The sequence below is a fragment of the Canis aureus genome, chromosome 37 (genome assembly GCF_053574225.1).
Source record: "Canis aureus isolate CA01 chromosome 37, VMU_Caureus_v.1.0, whole genome shotgun sequence".
Classification (NCBI taxonomy): domain Eukaryota; kingdom Metazoa; phylum Chordata; class Mammalia; order Carnivora; family Canidae; genus Canis; species Canis aureus.
This window is the reverse complement of record NC_135647.1, coordinates 23128376-23149254: the sequence shown is the minus strand read 5'-3', so window position 1 is coordinate 23149254 and position 20879 is coordinate 23128376. Positions and strand designations below refer to the sequence as shown.

Sequence of the window (20879 nt, the reverse complement as noted above, 5' to 3'; positions counted from 1 at the left end):
GACTCCAAAGGAAGTGACAGTAGAAGCCTTTCTGCTGACAGCATTTCTAGCAGCCGGGACAAGTCCTTCTGGAAGGCAGGTCTAGGCGGCCCATCTCAGAGCCCAGCACACAGTCTTGGGAGAAGCCACCAAAGTTGACAGGGTCAGGCTCTTGAGGATGTAGAGGAGCACAGGGGCAGAGCTCAGGTGGACAGATTAACCTTCAGCAAGCAGAGGGGAAACTCACCCTGATGGGGGAGGAGAAGGTGGTGAGAATGGGGTCAGATGAAGATAAGGGTTTGAGCAGAGGGACAAGGTGTTGGGGAAATCAAGCCTAATAACCTTCATTTTATTTGTAAAATTAGAAGCACCTTTGTGGTGAGCTTGAGCTTGGGGAGGGTTAGGGCTTGAGGAGAAGAGCCCCTGAGGTCACTGCCCTGCCCCTGACGCTGACCGCTGACCGCCGCAGGTTCTCAGCAAAGCCCAGCGCAGGAGGGCGGCGATTCTCCCTTCCAGCCCCGCCCCTCCCCCGGCCCCGCCCCTAGCCCCGCCCCTCCGCCTCCCGGCCCCGCCCCAGTCCCTCCTCCCGTCCACGTCCCTCCCAGGCCCCGCCCCTTCGCCTCCCGGCCCCGCCCCCTCTCCCAGGCCCCGCCCATCCTCCCGGCCTGGCTCCCCAACACCGCCCACCCGCCTCCCGGCCCCGCCCCTATCCCCGCCCCTCCGCCTCCCGGCCCCGCCCCGCCCCCGCCTATCCTCCTCCAGGCCCCGCCCACAGCCCCGCCCCTCCGCCTCCCGGCCCCGCCCCGCCGGAGCCCCGGGGAAGCGAAGGCGCGCTCGGCCTCTCGGCGCTCGCTTGCTCGCGTCTGGCGGGGGCGGGGCGGGGCGGGGCGGCGGCGGGGGCGGGGCCTCGGCGGGACTGGCGGCCTGGGGTGCGGGCGGCCGGGCGCATGGAGGGGCCGCGGGCCGCGGCGGGCGGGGACGTGTCCCTGCACAACTTCAGCGCGAGGCTGTGGGAGCAGCTCGTGCACTTCCACGTCATGCGGCTGACCGACTCGCTCTTCCTGTGGGTGGGGGCCACGCCGCACCTGCGCAACCTCGCCGTGGCCATGTGCAACCGCTACGTGAGTGCCGGCGGGGGGGGGGGCGGGGGGGCGGGGTCCTGGGGACCGGGCGGGGCGGGGTCGGAGGGGGTCAGGGTGGGGGCGGGGTCGGAGGGGGTCAGGGTCGCGGCGGGGTCCTGGGGACCGGGCGGGGCGGGGTCGGAGGAGGTCAGGGTGGGGGCGGGGTCGGAGGAGGTCAGGGTCGCGGCGGGGTCCTGGGGACCGGGCGGGGCGGGGTCGGAGGAGGTCAGGGTCGCGGCGGGGCGGTGGGGGGGGGCGGCGGGCGGTTGGTGGAAGGCGGAGTCCCGGGGGTCAGGCCGGTGTGGGGCCGGGCCGGGCCGGGAGGGAGGGAGAGTAGCCGCGGTGCCGGCCCCCTGGGTCCGCGGGCTGCCCTCAGGCCTCTCTGCGCCCAGGGACCCCTTCCTGTGATGCCTTGGGGAACGGGTCGGGCTGGGCCTGCAGCACCCGAGGGCGGAGTGAGGTCAGGCCCAGGCGGCCGCCCGCCGGTCAAGGCGCCCCTCCCTGTGGTTGCGGTGCTCAGGGCCTCAGGGCCTCGTGGTGCGCCCCCTGCTCTCCCGTCACACTCTCGCCCTGGGCGAGGGCACCCACCTCCGGGTTTGATGCCTCCTCTATACTGACCGCACCGAATCGTGCGTATGTTTCTAGGCCAGCCCTCTGCCCAGTTGTGGACTCCTGTGCCCCGGCCTGGAAGCCCGGTAGGCACCTCCCACTAGCCGCCCCGGGGTGGGGTGGCACCGCCTAGCCTTCCCGACCTGCTGCTTGCAGGGCAGGGCAGCCCGTCCGAGCCGCGGAAGCCCCACCTGAACCTTGACTCCTCTCTTCCGTGCTCCGCCTGGCCTGTGTCCCCGCATCTGTGGGCCCTGCCTTCCATCAGACCTGAGGGGGAGTCCATCCAGCCCGTAGGGCGACCCCAAAGGGTAGAGGCCTGGAGGCCGGGAGGCAGGGTCAGGGAAAGAGTTCACCCACCGCAGAACAAAGGAGACAGGTTTATTGGATGCCCCACAAGGGAGAGGCTGTCCCCCAGGAGGCAGTGGTGGCAGGGGAGGAGGTATGGGAACATAAGGCGTTCTCCTCCTTCTCTGGTACCTGTGTTGGGGGGTTAGCTAGGGCTTAGGCGGGTCACCTCAGGGGCCTGTTTGGGGCTGGAGGTCACTGTGGGCCCTTCTACCTTACTTCGGTTTCCAGTGTTCAAGGTGACGACCTCAAAGGGATCTCTGCACACCCATCGCCTCCTTTTGGGCTTGTCCCCCTGGGCCAAGCCTGCAGCATCCCCTTGGCTCCTGGCCTGATTCCCCCTTTGCTGCCTCTGTTAATTTCTTAGAGCTGCTGCAGCCAAGTGCCACAAGCTGGGCGGTTTAAACCAACCAAGATTGATCCTCTCGCGGGTTAGAAGGCTGGAGGTCTGAAATCGAGGTGTCGGCAGGGCTGGTCCTTCGGGAGGCTCGGAGGGAGAACTCTTCCCGTGACTCTCCCATCTTTTGGGGGTGCTGGCAGTCCTTGGCATTCCTTGGCTTGCAGCTTCACCACTCAAGACTCTGCAGTGCCACTGGCCTTCTTTTCTGTGTGTCTTTTCATGTAAAGACACCAGTCATAATAAATTGAGAGTCTACCCTATTCCAGTACGACCGCATCTTCAATGACAGCTTCATTACATCTGCAGAGACCCTATTTCCAATTTAAAAAAGTCACATTCACAGGTGCTAGGGGTTAGCATGTGCGCTTGTCTTTTTGGGGGACACGATTCAGCCCACAATGCTGCCTTATGGCCATTTATAGGGCAGCAGACAGCAATCAGATATTGTCATTCCCTGGCTCCAGGCCTTTCAGGAGGTACACTCGGAGCACAGTTCAGAGACTTGACAGTGACCCTTAAGCTCTGTTACCTGGTGGGGCTCCCCTGCTCCCGCCCTCGCCCTCTTCCCGGCCCACTCACAGGCCTCTTGGCTGCTCTAGTGCATGGGCTTGTCCCCAGGTATTGCTCCCTCTGCAGATTGCCATCAGTATCCATAGTGGTGGTGGTGAGGTTTGTCTTTTTATGGTCTTTGTAACCTGAATGCTTGACAAGCCACTCATTAAATTGGTTTTGAAGGAATGAATGAGGCCCCCCTCGGGGAACTCCAGGTTTGCTAGGGAAGGCTACCAGTAATCTGCATCCTGGTAGGCAGTAGGGATTGTAATCTCTGAGGGGCCTTGGGGTGGTGGGAAATCAGAGGAGTGAGCCATCAGGCAGGACCGGGGCAAAGTTTCGGGAAGGAGATAGCCTCTGAATGGGACTTCTGGATAGCTTCATACAATATCCCACTTCTGCCTTTGTCCTTCTTGCTGTTCTTTTTCCTGGGCAGGTTTTCTTTTATTTCTTTTCTAGTGGGTACCGGCAGCTGGGCCTTTGGGCAGCTGGCAGTTCCTTCTTTCATTGGAGGAGAGGTAAAGGGCCTGCAGGGGCATGGGGTGATGGGTGGGGTTGTGTGTTTGGAGGTTGTGGTGCCCTGGAGCCACCTCACCATCTCTCTTTTCTAGTCCTTAGACTGTAGTGATAGACAGTGGCTAAGGCTGTGGGTCACATGGGGCCCAGGACTGCTCATTGGTAAGACCAGGCATTGCTTCCTTGAGTCAATTTCAAGATTCCTCCTGTGGGCTGCTTTGGCACACTAGCAATCTGACCATTTGGGAGTTATAGCTCCTACTAGGGTTTATTTTCTCAACTGGAAGGTCACACTAAACCAAGATCAGGTAGGAAAAGGAAAAGGGGCCAGTCTCTGTTACCAGACCTGTCAGAACTTCAGTCCTACTCATTGGCCTTGTTGTGTACTTGTATGTTGTCTTCTTGGGCAGAGAACCCACTCTCCAGCTGGAGAGAAGAGGTATAAACCATAACTTAAGGCAGGAAACACAAGATTCCTGTGGAACAGGGCTTGGCAAACCATTGCCTAGGGGATGGCCTGCCTTCTACTTTTATAACCAAGGTTTTGGAACATAGTTCTGCCCATCTATTCCGTAATGTCTGTTGCAGCTTTTGTATATTGATGGCAGAGTCGAACAGTTAAAATAAAAACTAAGTGATTTATCCTCTGGCCCTTCTTAGAAAAAGGGTTTTGGACCATGCATGGAGAGTGAGACCAAAGGGTCGCTGACGTCTCCTCCTCCTCCCTTCCCCCTCGATCCCCACATGTAAGACCATGTAGAACAAAACCATACTACTCTGCTGCTCTTCCAGCTAGCCTGCCTTGCATCGAGTGGTCTATTTACGGCACTGAGAGGCATTAGAACAAGGATGATATAGAGTCCCTCAACATGGTGGAGGCCCATGACCTGGGAAGAAGGGACACTGGGGCCCTGTCTGCTCAGATGATTTAGGATGTGGTGAGCACACTTTGAGTGGACAGTGGTGCTCCAGCCATAGTAAAACTGAGCATGTATGTGCCTGGGAGACCAGCTGGGCATAGTATGATTTTGAAAATAATAAAGTACTGAGTAGGGTAACAATATGTGGTTTTTAGTTTTTTTTTTGGTGGGAAACGATCACCTTAAGGTAGATTTTCTGTTTCTAAAAGTTTAACTGTAAATACTGTTAGCATACAGCTGAATATTGAACTTGAAACTTGTAAACAGCAAATTCATTAATTGAGTTCACGATTTTGTTATCTTTTCAACAAAAAAGCTTGCAGTAAATGCTTTCATTCTTATCCTCTGTTTTTTGATCATCTCTTATAGACCTCAACAAGTTCTTTCTCCTTTTGAAGTGACTTTGAACCCCTAGGAGACAAGGAGCAGTCTCTGATCTGTGCCCTGCTCACAGTATCTGGCACATAGTAGGTGTTTATTCAGTTTACTTGTCTCTACCTGGACAATGTGGGGGAATGGGTGCCCACCCCAGAGCCTCTGGTTGCACAGGCTAGTTCCTCCAAAAATCTTGCCCTGTGGTGGGGGAGGAGTTAAGATGGTGGAGGAGTAGGGGGACCCTAAGCTTGTCTCATCCCTTGAACACAGTTAGTGATCAAATCATTCTGAACACTAAAAGAATCAACAATAGGTCTCAGAGAACAAAAACTGCAAGTCTACCAGTAGAAAAGTGACCACCTTTTGGATGGTGGGAGGTATGTAGAGTTCACTTAGGGGAGGTAAAGCTGTGGGTACAGAGGTGGGGAGGGAGCCTGCTTATGGAGGCTGCCACAAAGTATTTGAGCAATGGAGTGCAAAATCTGAACTTGTAGCAGTCTACTGTCGTGGGGGTTGTGCCTGGCTTGAAGGTGCTTAGGTGGTGAAGCAGGGCAGAGTGCCAGAAGTGACAGGGTGGTCTAAGGATTCCCTGGGTCGCAGGAAGAATGGGTGGCGCCAAGGTGCTGGGCTGTTCCCAGGCATAGGAGTGGGGATGCTGGCTGAGAGCAGTGGGTCTTGGTGCTGGCTTTCTGCTCTGACTTGCTGTAACTGTGAACTGCTGTGTGGTGGTGAGACTGCTTTCCTGGGATGGACAGAAAATGGCAGAAGTGCAGAGAGACCCTCTCCCGGAGGAACAATATGGGTCCATGCTGTGGGAGTCCCTAAAATTTGTAGTTTTGAAACTAAGTCATGTGCCTGAGATAAAAAAAAAACCTCAGGAACATCAGTTTCTGATGGAAACTGGGAACTGGAGGGGTGATTGATTGCTCTTCCATGAGGGCTCAGTGAAGAGTTGGAGGGAGTGAACTTTCCACTCCAGGGCTGGAGAGCCTGTGGTGGCCTATCCTGTCCGTCAGCATCCAAGGCCTTCAGGGAACAAAACAGCACCACCTAGTGGAGGCCGGGTCGCTTACAACAAGCCATGCTCCCTGGTGTCCAGGAGGCCTGTTTCCACTATGGCCAGTCCACCTGCAAATCAGCCCAGCAGGCCCCTATGCATAGAAGACCAGCACACACAACTGGCTGGCACCAAGTCTACTAATCATAGAGTGCTACAGAGTTTCTAGGGGGAAATAGGATCTAGCTTCCTTTTTGTTTGTATTCTTTATTTATTATTATTCATTCTCTTTTATCAATTCCTTTTTTTTTAATTTAATTTTATTTTTTTTTAATTTATTTTTTATTGGTGTTCAATTTACTAACATACAGAATAACACCCAGTGCCCGTCACCCATTCACTCCCACCCCCCGCCCTCCTCCCCTTCTACCACCCCTAGTTCGTTTCCCAGAGTTAGCAGTCTTTACGTTCTGTCTCCCTTTCTGATATTTCCCACACATTTCTTCTCCCTTCCCTTATATTCCCTTTCACTATTATTTATATTCCCCAAATGAATGAGAACATATAATGTTTGTCCTTCTCCGACTGACTTACTTCACTCAGCATAATACCCTCCAGTTCCATCCACGTTGAAGCAAATGGTGGGTATTTGTCATTTCTAATAGCTGAGTAATATTCCATTGTATATAATTATCAATTCCTTTTTTAATTAATATTTTAGAATTTTATTTATGTATTTTAGACATATTTTTTATTTTTTGATTTATTTTCATTGTATTTATGTATTTTTAAAGATTTTATTTATTCTTGAAAGACGCAGAAAGAGAGAAGCAGAGACACAGGCAGAGGTAGAAACAGGCTTCATGCAGGGAGCCCAATGTGAGACTTGATCCTGGGACCCCAGGATCATGCCCTGAGCCAAAAGCAGACGCTCAACCGCTGAGCCACCCAGGAGTCCCTATTTTTTAAATTTTCCTTTAATAAGCAGACCAAAACACACCAGGATCTAGTTTTTTTTTGTGTTTTTTGGTACTTTTTCTTTTCTTTTTTTTTGAGTGTGTTTTTTGTTTGTTTTATGTATTCTTTTGTGGACAAAATGATGAGATACAGAAATTCACCCTGAAAGAAATAACAAGAAGTAGAACTCATGGCGAGGGACTTAATCAATACCGTTAAAAGTAAGATGTCTGAACTAGAATATACTTATTTATTTCTAAAAAATTTTATTTATATATTTGGGAGAGAAAGAGAGAAGGAGCAAGTGCACGAGCTGGGGAGGGAGTGGTGGGCAGAGGGGCAGAGGGAGAAGAAAACGTAGACTTCCCACTGAGCAGGGAGCCCAACATAGGGCTTGATCCCAGGACCATGAGATCATGACCTGAGCCAAAGGCAGATGGCTAACCGACTGAGCCACCTACCTGTACCTGAACTAGAATTTCAAACAATGATAAGGAGACTAGTGGGGCTTGAAAAAAGCATAGAAGACACTAGAGAATCCCTTACTACAGAGATAGAAGAACTAAAATTTAGTCAGGGTGAAACTAAAAATGCTATAACTGAGATGCAATCCCAAGTGGAAGCCATAAAAATGAGGATGGACAAATCAGAGGAGTGAATCAGTGATATAGAAGATAAAATTATGGAAAATAATGAAGTTGAAAAGAAGAGGGAAAAAAGGTAATGGATCATGAAGGTAGACGTAGGGAACTCAGCGACTTATTAAAATATAATAACATTCATATCATAGGAGTCCCAGAAGATGAAGAGAAAGAGAAGGTTTATTTGAATAAATTATAGCTAAAAACTTTCCTAATCTGGGGAAGGACACAGACATCAAAATCCAAGAAGCACAAAGAACTGCCAGTAAATTCAGCAAAAGCTGACCATTGCCAAGGGATATCAGTCAAATTCAGAAAATACACAGATAAGGAAAGAATCCTGAAAACAACAAGGGAAAAAAAGTCCTTAACCTGCAAAGGAAGACAGATGAGGTTCGCAGCAGATCTATCCACAGAAACTTGGCAGGCCGGAAGGTAGTGGCAGGTTATATTCAACGTATTGAATGGGAAAACTATGCAGCCAAGAATTTTTTTATCCAGCAAGGCAGTCATTCAGAACAGGAGGAGAGATAAAGAGTCCCAGACAAACAAAAATTAAAGAGTTCATGCCCACTAAACCAGCCCTGCATGAAATTTTAAGGGGGACTCTTCAAGTGGAGAAAAAAAAAAATCAAAAGCAACAAAGACTAGAAAGGACAGAGAACCTCACCGGGAACACCAATTTTACAAGTAAGGCAATGGCAGTAAATTAATGTCTTTCAGGAATCACTCTGAATGTAAATGGACTAAAAGCTCCAATCAAAAGATACAGGGTATCAGAATGGATTAAAAAAACAAGATCCCCATCCATATGTTGACTAGAAGACACTCATTTTAGACCTAAAGACAGCTCCGATAAAAAGTGAGGGGATGGAGAACCATCTATCATGCTAATGGATATCAAAAGAAAGCCAGGGTAGCCATACTTAATATCAGAAAAACTAGATTTTAAAACAAAGACTGTAATAAGAGATAAAAGAAGGGCATTATATCATAATTAAGGGGTCTGTCCATCAAGAAGACCTAATAATTGTAAGTATTTATACCCCCATCTTGGGAGCGCCCAAATATGTAAATCAATTATAAACATAAAGTCTTTAATAATAGTACAATAATAGTAGGGGACTTTAACATCCCACTCACAGCAATGGACAGAAAGTCAACAAGAAAGTAGTGGCTTTGAATGATACACTGGGCCAGATGGACTTACCAGATATATTCAGAACATTTCATCGTAAAGCAGCAGAATACATGTTTTCAAGTGCACTATCAAACTCTTGATCTAACATCTTTTTATGATTAGCATGCATAATAGGATTTGTAGTAAAAATGGAACATTCTCCAGAATAGATCATGTACCGGGTCAGAAACAACCCTCAACAAGTACAAAAAGATCGAGATCATACCATGTGTGTTTTCAGACCACAACTCTGAAACTTGAAGTCAACCACAAGAAAAAATTTGGAAACCTCAAATACATGGAGGTTAAAGAATAGCCTACTAAAGAATGAATGGGTCAACCAGGAAATTAAAGAAGAAATTTAAAAAAAATGAAGCAAATGGAAATGAATGCACAGTGGTCACAAACCTTTGGGATACAGCAAGGCCTACTTCAAGAAACAACAAAAGTCTCAAATACAAAACTTAACCTTATACCTAAAGGAGCTAGAAAAGGAGCAGCCAGTCCACTCTCACCATTACTATTTAATATAGTACTGGAAGTCTTAGCCTCAGCAATCAGACAACAAAAATAAAGGTATCCAGATCGGCAAGGAAGAAGTTAAACTGTCACTATTTGCAGAGAGCATGATACTCTAGAAGATGCAAACAATTCCATCAAAAAATTGCTAGAAGTGATGTGTGAATTCAGCAAAGTTGCAGGATATAAAATCAGCGTGGAGAAATCTGTTGCATTTCTATATACCAACGTTGAAACAGCAGCAAAAGAAATAAAAGATGTTATCCCATTTGCAAATGCATCAAAAACAATAAGATACCTAGGAATAAACCTAACTTAAGAGGTGAAAGATCTGTACTGTGGAAACTGTAGAACACTTATGAAAGAAATTGAAAGAGGAGACAAAGAAATGGAAAAGCATTCCATGCTCATGGATTGGAAGAACAAACATTGTTAAAAAGTCTTACTACCCAAAGCAATCTACACATTTTATGTGGTCTGTGTCAAAATATGACAAGTATTATTCACAGAGCTAGAACATGTAATACTAAAATTTGTATGGAAGTACAAAAGACCCCAAATAGCGAAAGGAATCCTGAAAAAAACAGCTGGAAGGATCACAATTCTGGGTTTCAAGATCTATTACAAAGCTATAATCATTAAGACAACACGGTACTGGTAGAAAAACAGACACACTGATCAATAGAACAGAATAGAGAACCCAGAAATGGACCCACAACTCTATGGTCAAGTAACCTTTAACAAAGCAGGAAAGAATATCCAATGGGAAAAAGATAGTCTCTTCAAGAAATAGTGTTGGGAAACTGCAGAAGAATGAAGCTGGACCACTTTCTTAAACCAGACACACAAAGTCAAAATGGATGAAAGACCTAAATGTGAGACAGGCAACCATCAACATCCTAGAGGAGAACACAGGCGGTAACCTCTTTGACCTTGACCTTGGCCGCAGCAACTTTTTAGTAGACACATTGCTGGAGGCCAGTGAAACAAGCAAAAATGAACTATTGGGACCTCATCAAGATAAAAAGCTTTTACACAGTGAAGGAAACAGTCAACAAAACTAAAAGGCAGCCTGTGGAATGGGACAAGGTATTTGCAGATGACACATCCGATAAAGGGTTAGTATCCAAATTCTAGAAAGAACTTATTAAACTCAACACCTAAAAAACAAATAATCCAGTTAAGAAATGGGCAGAAGACATGAACAGACATTTTACCAAAGAAGACATCCAGAAGGCCAACAGACCCGTGAAAGGATGCTCAGCATTACTCATCATCAGGGAAATACAAATCAAAACCATGATGAGATACCGCCTCACATCAGTCAGAATGGCTAAAGATAACAACCCAGGAAATGCTACATGGTGAGGATGCGGAGAAGGGGGAACCCTCTTACCCTGTTGGTGGGAATGCAAACTGGTGCAGCCAGTGTGGAAAACAGTGTGGGGGTTCCCCAAGAAGTTCAAAATACCCTCGGAGCCAGCAATTGCAATACTAGGTATTTACCCAAAGGATACAAAAATACTGATCTGAAGTGATACATGCACCCCGATGTTCACAGCAGCATCATCAACAGCCAAACTATAGAGAGAGCCCAAATGTCCGTCAACAGATGACCGCATAAAGAAGATGTGGTATGTATACAATGGATATTACTCAGCCATCAAAAAGAATGAAATCTTACCATTTGCAACGACGTGGATTGAGCTAGAGTGTATTATGCTAAGTGAAATAAGTCAGAGAAAGGCAAATGCCATATGATCTTACTTATAGGTGGAATATATGAAAGAAAACAGAGGAACATACATTATGGGAAGTGGGGAAAAGAAGGGGAGGAAACAAACCACGAAAGTCTTAAAGATAGAGAACAAACAGGGTTAATGGAGGGAGGTGGGTGGGGAATGGGGATTAAGGAGGGTGCATGTGATGAGCAACTGGGTGTTGCATGTAAGTGATGGGTCACCAAATTCTGTTCCTGAAACCCGTATTGCACTGTGTGTTAACTAAAAATTAAAAAGGAGAGAAAAAGGCAAAAAAAAAAAAAAAAAAAAAAAAAAAAAGTCTTTGCTGAGGCTGTTTCTTTTAGAAGACTAGTATTTTGATAAAGGTAATTTTGACTATATTATAAGTTAGTTTTTTTCTTTTAAGCTAGGAATTTTAATGGTAAGGGGGATTACTTCCATAGTAATTGGAGGTTAGAGTTCTATATTTCAGAAGGGCCACATTTATTTCTTTAGTTTTACTGCTTCTTACCTGAAATGAGGATTGGTCTGACATACTCTGAGCTTTCTATTTTCATTATTTGGACGCTGATGGCTGATGCCCTTTGGCGGAGTCCTAGGGCCCTTGTTGACCTTGAAGGGCCCAGACACCTTCAGGGGAGACAAGGAGATAGGCACCCTGCCTTCTCAGCTGATGGCTAACTTGGCGGCCAGAGGGACCTGGAGGCACCTGGCACCCAGACTCTGTGATGAGCTTTCTTCAGGCTGTGCCCTTAATGATCTTGTTTGCTCCCGTCTTAGTCGTAATGTTGCCCTACAGCATTGCTTTGGAGTTTCCAACACTCAAAGAAGCCTTTTATGTAAAACAAACCTTCCAACTTACTGTCAGCACTGTGATGCCAGCTTCAGTGACCGTCTTCATCCATCCCGGCTGTCTGTTCTCCTGCGGTAGAGGGTCAGCCCACCTGGCTGTTGGTACAGGTGCCAGACCTTCTGGTGGTGAATGTCTGACCTCCCGGGACCTGCCGCTTGCCCACCCTCATGAAGAATCAGAAGCCGCAGACGCTTGGCTGATGGAGAAGCAGCATTGTGTTCTCTGTTTTCCCTTTAGGATTCCATCCCCGTGTCTACCTCCCTCCTCGGAGACACTTCTGACACGACCTCCACTGGCCTTGCGCAGCGCTTAGGTATGTACCTGTGGCCGGTGCTGCAGACGCAGCCCGATGGGGAGGGACCTTACTGTTCGATGGAACCACGAGGCTGGTCACTTCAGAAGGAGAGAATCCTTCTCCCGAGAGAGGAGCGCAGACCTCTGTATGTTGGGCCTCCTCTAAGGAGGGCTTATCCGTGCCCACGTCCCGTGTCAGGGCCGGCATGTTCTCCAGGTCAGTAAGTGACAAGGTGACTCCGCATGAGAGGAGAGTGAGTGATGCCCACAGTGCCCATCGGGCGGTGGCTCTGGGTCACCTCTGCATGATCGGGGGAGCCCGTGGAGCAGGGTGCCTGTACCGTGCAGGAGGGACTGTCCTCTGCTCTCCGTGTGGTGTCGTTCAGAGCTTGCGGGAGAGGAGGCTGGCCTGATGTGAGTGCGGTGTGGACGGTGGTGAGCAGCACTGTGAGGAAGGATGTGCCTCACACACATACTGTCTGTAACTGCCTGGGTAGTCCAGGGACAGATGTGGTGTGTACTGCCCCCCGCCAGTGCCACGGGGTGCCCGGAGACTCGGGACAGCAGGGCAGCCTGGGCCTCCCCCTGGGTCTCCGTACTCACCGGGGGTCCCCGCTGGCTCCCTGCACATGCACGTGCCGGTCGGTTCTGTCAACCTGATCCTGGCCAGGTGGGCGTTTGTGTGCCAGTGACTCCGGGGAGCACCCGCGGGAACATGGCCACACGGTGGAGCGGGGATGGGGCGTGGTGGGCAGGGTGAGGGCTGGGCGCCCTGGGCGTGTCACCCTGAGCCCTGGGCGTGAGCAGGGCGGAGACCACACGGGTGGCCATGGCCGCGCAGGAACCTAACCTCCGGTGAGAGAAACCTGGCTGGTCTCTAGTGTGCACTAGTTACCCCCCTAGTAGGTACTTGGTAACCTCTTCCTAGGAAGTAATTTTAGATTTAAAGGAAACTTGTGGCACAGATACAGGAGTTCCTGCCTTTGCCTCCACCTGCATTCCCGGTTGTTCCCACTCCCTGCGTTGATACTGTTGATTTGTTCTGAACCACGTGAAAGTGAGTGGAAGACAAGATGCCCCTTTGCTCCTCCCTGCGCCCTGCCCTGCCTGGCCCGGGGGAGCCGTGGGCGTGCTTGCGTTTATAGAGCCGGGGAACTGGGGGGACGGCTCCCGCTAGAGAAGGCTGGTGGAGCTTGTTCGCTTCGCTGTGCCACCATTCGGGTGGGCTCGGGGGAGTCCTAGCAATGGAAGCCGAGTAGCACTTTGCGTGCAACACGCTAGTTTGTGTGTGTGTATGTGTGTGTGCTTAGTTTTGTGCAAAGGATGTTTTTTTAAATTAATGTTTCTTCTCGTGTGGTTTACATCAGTTTATCATAATCTGTATAAATTGAAACAGAACATAGACAAATACGTCTTCACCAGCTTATTAAACTCAGAGATTAGCGGAGGGTCACCTCCTGCCTGTATCAACCAAACCCAGCAGCCGCAGCCCTTAGCCATTGCCCAGCAAGGACGGGCACACAGAAAAGGCGGAAAAGTCAGCGGTGTGATATAGCTGCTGGCAGCACCAAGGGACTGGTAATGCGCGGGTGCTGGGATGGTGGAGGGGCCGCCCAGTGCCACCCTGTCCTGTGCTGGTCCTCTCGAGCTTAGGTCTTGACCCTGCAGCTGGAAATGAATGACTTGCCTAGAGGGGTAACGGGAAGAGAGCGGAGTCCCGAGACAGGATGGTCTATGGAGGATGAAAGGAAGTAGGAACAGAGACCATCTAGTGGGTTCAGAGTAACCTCGGCAGCATTGGAGGGCTTTGGATGCACGGGGACGCCCTTTCTCCACAGACCAGAGGGCAGAGCTGGGTCTGTGGGTGGACGGTGCGGCCGGGCACAGTTGCGCTCCCTGTAGGGCCCTGTCTTGCAAGTACGTGGGAGTCAGAGTGTCCCCCACTGGGGGACGAGGAATTTCCTGCCACTGAACAGCAGGAGGCCAGGCGGGCTGTAGCATGACAGGTGCCACCTCCCCTGTCCTCTCCGCGTGGCAGGGCTGGCACGGTCCTCTGATGTGTGTGGGCTGGGGCGGGGGGCCCCGTGGGGAGTCGGGAGTTTGCACTTGCCCTGTGTGGGGGGAGGCCCCAGCACCCGTATGCTCGGTGCTACAGCGTCTGCTTCAGCTGTTACGGGTTGTGCGGGAAGGGGCTCACACGTGTCTCCATTGTCATTGAAAGTCGTACACTTGTGTGTGGGTTTGTGTGTCATAGAAATGTAGATGTTGGTAAGTGTTGTAGGATCATCTCCGGGAAGGGAGTGCGGTCGGCAGAGAGGGTGGTAGTGAAGGAGAACTTAAATACTTTACCTAAATATTTTAAAAAAGGAAAAAAAGAAACCAGCTTTTTAGGTAGAATGGTGACATTTGACCATTAGTGCTTGGATCCCCCGGGGGGGCTTGTGACTGTAGCTCCCCCGCCGCCCCCCACTCCCCACCCCCTGCCGCCCTCACCCCACAGCTCTGGCTCGGGTGGTCCAGGTGGGGCCTGCGAAGGTGCAGGGGCTGCCGGGGCCCCGGTGGCAGAACCAGTGTCGTGGAGTGAGGGGGCCTGCCCGGAGCGCCCTGTTCTCTCCCACGACCCCACTGGTCTCCCCCGTGCGCTCCGCAGAGGCACCCACGGCCTCCCGGCCTTTCGGTCTCGCGGCGCTGATGTGTCTTCTCTTTTTAGCCCGGAAGACCAACAAACAGGTGTTTGTCAGCTATAACCTTCAAAACACGGACAGTAACTTCGCGTTACTGGTAGAAAACAGGATCAAGGAAGAAATGGACGCTTTTCCGGAGAAGTTCTAGAATGCAGAGTGGCCGCAGTGAGGATTTGTAACTTTTGTACGATACACGTTTAAATAAACGGACGGCGTTGCCCTGCCACTGGGTCAGTGTGTTTCTGTTCTGTTTCTAAGCCTTCGTCCTACTGACTTGCCTCTTCCGCTCTGCTGGGCCCAAGGCCGCGTTGGTCGGCCTGGGGGAGGAGAGGGGCGAAAGGGCGGCCCGAGTCCCCGTGCGGCCCCTCAGGAAGAGGGGCAGGGGCTCAGAGGAGGCTTCCTTGCTCTGACGGGAGGAAGTAAATCCTCCGGACCCTGCCGTGGCCGCTCCCAATTAGAATTCAGGCAACAAGTCTTTATAAAACACGTGCTGGGGTGTCTCCTTACGTCCCGCTCCGGCTGAGCCCTTCCCTGGCTCGGCTGTTCCCGCTGTCTTCTCCCTCGGGCCTGGGTTCGACTCCTGCTCCACGCCGCTCGCTGGATTTACGGACTCGGTGAAGTCTGTAAGTTCGCTGAGCCCTGTTTCCTCACCTGCAAATCGGGAATAATCTCTACCTGGCTGGGTTATTAGGACTAAACACACACACTCCGCAGATCACGTAAGCGTCATGGTACTTCGGTCAGTGACCGTGTTTACCTACTTTGTTTTTATGGATCCAGATGCTTTATTTAGCTCCTTGCTCCTCCCGTTCCCATTGTCTGTCTTTTCCCCCAAGTCCCAAGCACCTGCTTTGGTTACTTTAACGCTTAGCCTCTTCCCACCTGCCACTTGCAGTGGATTCCAATCTCTCTAGTTCCACATGCTACACGTTTCCGTTCACACCCTTTTCCAAAATCCAGTATTTCGTGGGCCAGGGGCTCCTAACTGCAGCTTCACATCCAAATCCCCGCGGGTGGCCCTCCCCCATAGCCCAGGCCTGGCCCTTCCCCAGAGGCGCAGAGGCCCCGGAACCCAGGCTTTGGCGGATGCGAAAAGCTCTCTGTGTGCTGCTCCGTACAGGTGAGGTTGGGGACCACTGGCAAAGAACCTTCCAGTTCTCAGGGTCCACCTGGACCCCTTTTGTTGCCAGAGGCGGATGGTCCACGGCCCTGTAACACGTTTCATGCAGTGGAGTGGCAACCAGGGGTGGCTACGCCCTGGCCAAGACAGAGAGGATCAGGCCTGGGGTTCAAGAACTTGCCTCCCTCGCAGACTTCCTGTGCTAACCTCCGAGGTCGCGGCCACCACAATCGTAGCGTGGAAGCGTGGTGGGCGCCTCTCTAAGAAGAGCAAGTGACACAAAACCAGGGCTATGGAGAGAAGAGTTTGGTATAAATACTTTATTAAAGAAATAGTGTTTTCTTGTTAAAAAATACTACATTAAAGAAGAGAGTTTGGGGTTATCAGAACTTCCTCACAGAGTCACAGTGTAGGAGCGTCATCTGTTGAGCTCTCGGAACGGCCGGGCCATGGGTCAGCGGGACACCAGTACACACGCGGAAAGCACTGCAGTTGGCCGCCGGCCCGCACCCCTCGGGGGGTCTGAGAGCATCACTGAGTGGACAGTCTGTTCGATCCACTCTCTGCCTCTGCCTGCCTGGAGGCCTAGAGCCCTGCCGTCCCCGCGGGGTGAGAGCAGACTCGCTTTACCCAGGCGCTGAAGTACGGACAGCGAGAGCCGCATCGACAGGTAGAGTTTTTATTACTTGTAGTCAATGGTCGTGAAATGCCCTTCAGTGGATACCATCGGATGAGGTAGGGAAGACATTCCAGTGGAAATTTGTTAATGGGGCAACATCTTTTATTTCTGTACATTTACATACAAATTTCCCCCCAAAGGTACAACAGATGTGACATCATGCAGACGTTTAGCTTTGAACGACAGCTCAGAACTCAGCTGAGGCTTGTGCTGTGAACGAGCACCTCCAGAGTCATCCGGGTCGACGCGTACAGTAACACGGTTCGTACACAGAGACCTCCAGTGTTGGGGTTCGCAGAAAGGACAGAGGGAGGGAGGTGTCCCCCACGAGACATAACACACCGTACTGCTTTTCCAAAACACACAATACATTAACGTGAGGTGTTCTTTAAAAGAGTTGAAGCGTGGGCTCCCCCAGCACGAGCGTGCACCGCGCCACCGAGGGGCTGGCGATGCGATGGTCACACGGGTCATTTAATGGCACTTCAGTCATTTCTTGTTTGGCTCTAGGAAGCGGTAATTATGTTTGAGTGCAATGACTTCCTTTACGAGGTGGAGTTTTGCTCTTTTTTTTCTGTTCTGTGGCCAAACCAACTTACCAGCCCCTCCCTCCCCGCTCCTTGCGAGGGCGTCTACGGTTCCAGAAAACAGCCCCGAAAACCTTCCCAGTGTCTCGGGCGCGGACGCTCAGGGGATGCGGCCTGAACTGCCGACTTCTGGAAAAGGACAAAAAATAAACGAAGAGGTGTCCAGCCCTGTCTCAGGTGTTCACATTTGTGCATAAGTGTTGTTGGAAGGGGCTCGCAGCTCCCTGGTAGGCCAGCGGGGTACGGGGATGGCCGAGGGGGCTGCTGGGCACGTCTTGGGGCGTCTCCCCGGGCAGCGGGATGGGGGGTTGGGGCGTGCGGCGGGGAAGGCGGACTTGGGAGAGCAGGTGCCTGAGAAGTGTGTGCTCCCTGGCCGCGGGGCAGGCGGGACCCGGGAGTCCGCGCGCTGAGGCCTGCCAGGGCGCTGGAGGCTGCGGCCGCCTCCCACGCGGGGCAGGGCAGGGCGGGGCGGGGGTGGGGTAGGGAGGGCGGGGCGGGTTGGGCGGGGCAGGGGTGGGGTAGGGCGGGGGAGGGCGGGGTAGGGAGGGCGGGGGAGGGCGGGGCAGGGCGGGGCGGGCCTGGGCGGGGCAGGGTAGGGAGGGCAGGGCGGGGCGGGGGTGGGGTAGGGAGGGCGGGGCGGGCCTGGTCGGGGCGGGGTAGGGAGGGGAGGGCAGGGCGGGGCGGGGCGGGGGTGGGGTAGGGAGGGCGGGGCGGGCCCAGGCGGGGCAGGGTCGGGGTAGGGAGGGCGGGGCAGGGCGGGGGGGGGGGTGGGGCAGGGAGGGCAGGGCGGGGCGGGCCTGGTCGGAGCGGGGAAGGGAGGGCAGGGCGGGGCGGGGCGGGGGTGGGGTAGGGAGGGCGGGGTAGGGAGGGCGGGGCGGGCCTGGTCGGAGCGGGGAAGGGAGGGCAGGGCGGGGCGGGGCGGGGGTGGGGTAGGGAGGGCGGGGTAGGGAGGGCGGGGCGGGCCTGGTCGGAGCGGGGAAGGGAGGGCAGGGCGGGGCGGGGCGGGGGTGGGGTAGGGAGGGCGGGGTAGGGAGGGCGGGGCGGGGCGGGGGTGGGGTAGGGAGGGCGGGGCGGGCCCAGGCGGAGCAGGGTCGGGGTAGGGAGGGCGGGGGGGGGCGGGGCGGGGGGGCGGGGCAGGGAGGGCAGGGCGGGGCGGGCCCGGGCGGGGTAGGGAGGGCGGGGCGGGCCTGGTCGGGGCGGGGTAGGGAGGGCAAGGCGGGGCGGGGCGGGGGTGGGGTAGGGAGGGCGGGGCAGGGCGGGGTAGGGAGGGCGGGGCAGGGCGGGGTAGGGAGGGCGGGGGAGGGCGGGGCGGGGGTGGGGTAGGGAGGGCGGGGCAGGGCGGGGTAGGGAGGGCGGGGCAGGGCGGGGTAGGGAGGGCGGGGTAGGGAGGGCGGGGCGGGGGTGGGGTAGGGAGGGCGGGGCAGGGCGGGGTAGGGAGGGCGGGGCGGGCCTGGTCGGGGCGGGGTAGGGAGGGCGGGGCGGGGGTGGGGTAGGGAGGGCGGGGCGGGGCGGGGGTGGGGTAGGGAGGGCGGGGCAGGGCGGGGGGGGTGGGGCAGGGAGGGCAGGGCGGGGCGGGCCTGGTCGGAGCGGGGTAGGGAGGGCAGGGCGGGGCGGGGCGGGGGTGGGGTAGGGAGGGCGGGGCGGGCCCAGGCGGAGCAGGGTCGGGGTAGGGAGGGCGGGGCGGGCCCAGGCGGAGCAGGGTCGGGGTAGGGAGGGCGGGGGGGGCGGGGCAGGGAGGGCAGGGCGGGGCGGGCCCGGGCGGGGCAGGGGCGGGGTAGGGAGGGCGGGGCAGGGCGGGGCAGGGGCGGACGGGCTGGGCGGCCGGGGTACCCGTGGGCCCCGCGGCCGGGAGCTCCTCCGCTCGGTCCGCCCTCCCGGGGCCTGGGGCGCGGGCTTCGGGGCAGGTGCTCGGGGCGCGGGGCGTGGGGGACGGGCCGTGGCCCCGCCGAGACCTCGTGCGTCGGGCAGGGCGCGGTCCCGGGGGCCAGGCCTGCGCTCGCTTGTCTCCGGGCCGGCCAGAGCCCCCGGGCCTTGCGCCTTCCTCGGAGCTCGGAGCCGGCTTGCCCTACGCGAGCCCGTGCGGCCGTCCGTGTGTCCCTCTGTCCCGCCGCGGGGGGTCCGCACGGGCTAGAGGCCTGGGCGAGGTGGCACAGACGCAGGGGGTCCCGGCGGGCGCGGGAGGACCGAGGAGGCCGAGGGCGGGGCGAGCTGGGCCCACCGCGCGGCCTTCCTCTCCGCATCTCCCCGCCCGGCCCAGCACCCGCCGCGGGCGTCCCCGGCTCCCGGCTCCTGGCTCCCGGCTCGAGGCCGCGGTGGCCCTGGAGGAACGTGGCTCACGGCGAAGGCGCGTCGCAAAGTGCGGGGGGGCGGGGGGGAAGATTCTAGAAAGGAACCAGGCTGTCCGCCCGCACCTCGGAGCTCGGAGCTCGTTGGCTGGTGGCGCGGGGCCCCGAGGAGGCCGCCCCGGTCGGGCCCGCGACGGCGAGGGGGCGCCGGGAGGGGCGCGGGGAGAGCCCCGGGCTCCCGGGCGGGCGGCGGCTGCGGAACGTGGGTGACTTATTGCTGTCTCGCAACCGCTCCTGGTGCTTGCGGAGGCGGGGTGCGGGGGTGCTCGCCGAGAGCCTGAGTCCTGGTGCTTGCAGACTTGGGGGGGGGGCTCGCCCGAGAGCCCGGGTCCTGGTGCTTGCAGAGGTTGAGGGGGGCTCGCCAGAGAGCCCGGGCCCTGGTGCTTGCAGACTTGGGGTGGGGCTCGCCCGGGAGACCCGGTCCTGGTGCTTGCAGAGTTGGGGGGGGCTCGCCCAAGAGCCCGGGTCCTGGTGCTTGCAGACTTGGGGGGGGGCTCGCCTGAGAGCCCGGGTCCTGGTGCTTGCAGAGGCCGGGGGGGCTTGCCCGAGAGCCCGAGTCCTGGTGCTTGCAGAGGCCGAGGGTCTCACCCAAGAGCCTCATCCTGGTGCTTGCAGAGGCCGGGGGGGCTCGCCGGAGAGCCCGAGTCCTGGTGCTTGCAGAGTTGGGGGGTGCTCACCCGAGAGCCCAGGTCCTGGTGCTTGCAGAGTTGGGGGGAGGCTCACCCGGGAGACCCGGTCCTGGTGCTTGCAGAGTTGGGGCGGGGGGCTCGCCCGAGAGCCCGGGTCCTGGTGCTTGCAGACTTGGGGGGGGGCTCGCCTGAGAGCCCGGGTCCTGGTGCTTGCAGAGGCCAGGGGGCTTGCCCGAGAGCCCGAGTCCTGGTGCTTGCAGAGGTTGGGGGGGTCGCCTGAGAGCCTGGGTCCTGGTGCTTGCAGAGGCCGAGGGTCTCACCCAAGAGCCTCATCCTGGTGCTTGCAGAGGCCGGGGGGGCTCGCCCAAGAGCCCAGGTTCTGATGCTTGCAGAGGCCGGGGTCCTGGGGGGTCTCACCCGAGAGCCCCAGTCCTGGTGCTTGCAGAGTCTGGGATCCGGGGCCCAGGGGGACACGCCCCAGAGCCCCACTCCTGGCCCGGAGGCCCCTGTGCGGCCAGAGGTGGCGGGGAGGGGGGACGCGGCTCCCCCAGGCACTGCCGTTGGGCCAAGTCAGCAGGGGACGGTCATCTGGGCTGGGCACCTGGGGACCCCACAGGCAGGTCAGCTGGGTCCCGAGGGCTTTCGGTGGCACAGCGGCCCGCGGTGGGGGTGTGACCCTGCGGGAGCCGAGGCAAGGCGGGGGCTGGGCTCCGGCCTGCTCCCCCCTGCTCCAGGCAGCTCGCCAACCGGGACCACTGGCCACTCAGGACTTCGGTGGAAGGTTTCGGCGGTTCCCCCAGGAGCTTCCAGCCTCAAGTACGAATGGATGCTCTCG

The 20879-nt window shown here is 55.6% G+C and overlaps 1 protein-coding gene and 1 long non-coding RNA gene across 2 annotated transcripts; both read left to right on the top strand.

The window, feature by feature from the left end:
* The first annotated feature begins 878 nt into the window (after positions 1–878).
* On the top strand, positions 879–14910 carry PSMG4 (proteasome assembly chaperone 4). Its single transcript, XM_077886379.1, has 3 exons — positions 879–1100; positions 11944–12019; positions 14711–14910. Exons 1-3 carry the CDS (start codon positions 927–929, stop codon positions 14830–14832), a joined length of 372 nt encoding a protein of 123 aa, XP_077742505.1. The 5' UTR covers positions 879–926; the 3' UTR covers positions 14833–14910.
* On the top strand, positions 1368–11915 carry LOC144306789 (uncharacterized). The gene is made up of 3 exons (XR_013373898.1): positions 1368–1795; positions 4812–4909; positions 11653–11915. It is a non-coding gene; the product is annotated as an uncharacterized LOC144306789 (long non-coding RNA).
* Positions 14911–20879: the final 5969 nt, after the last annotated feature.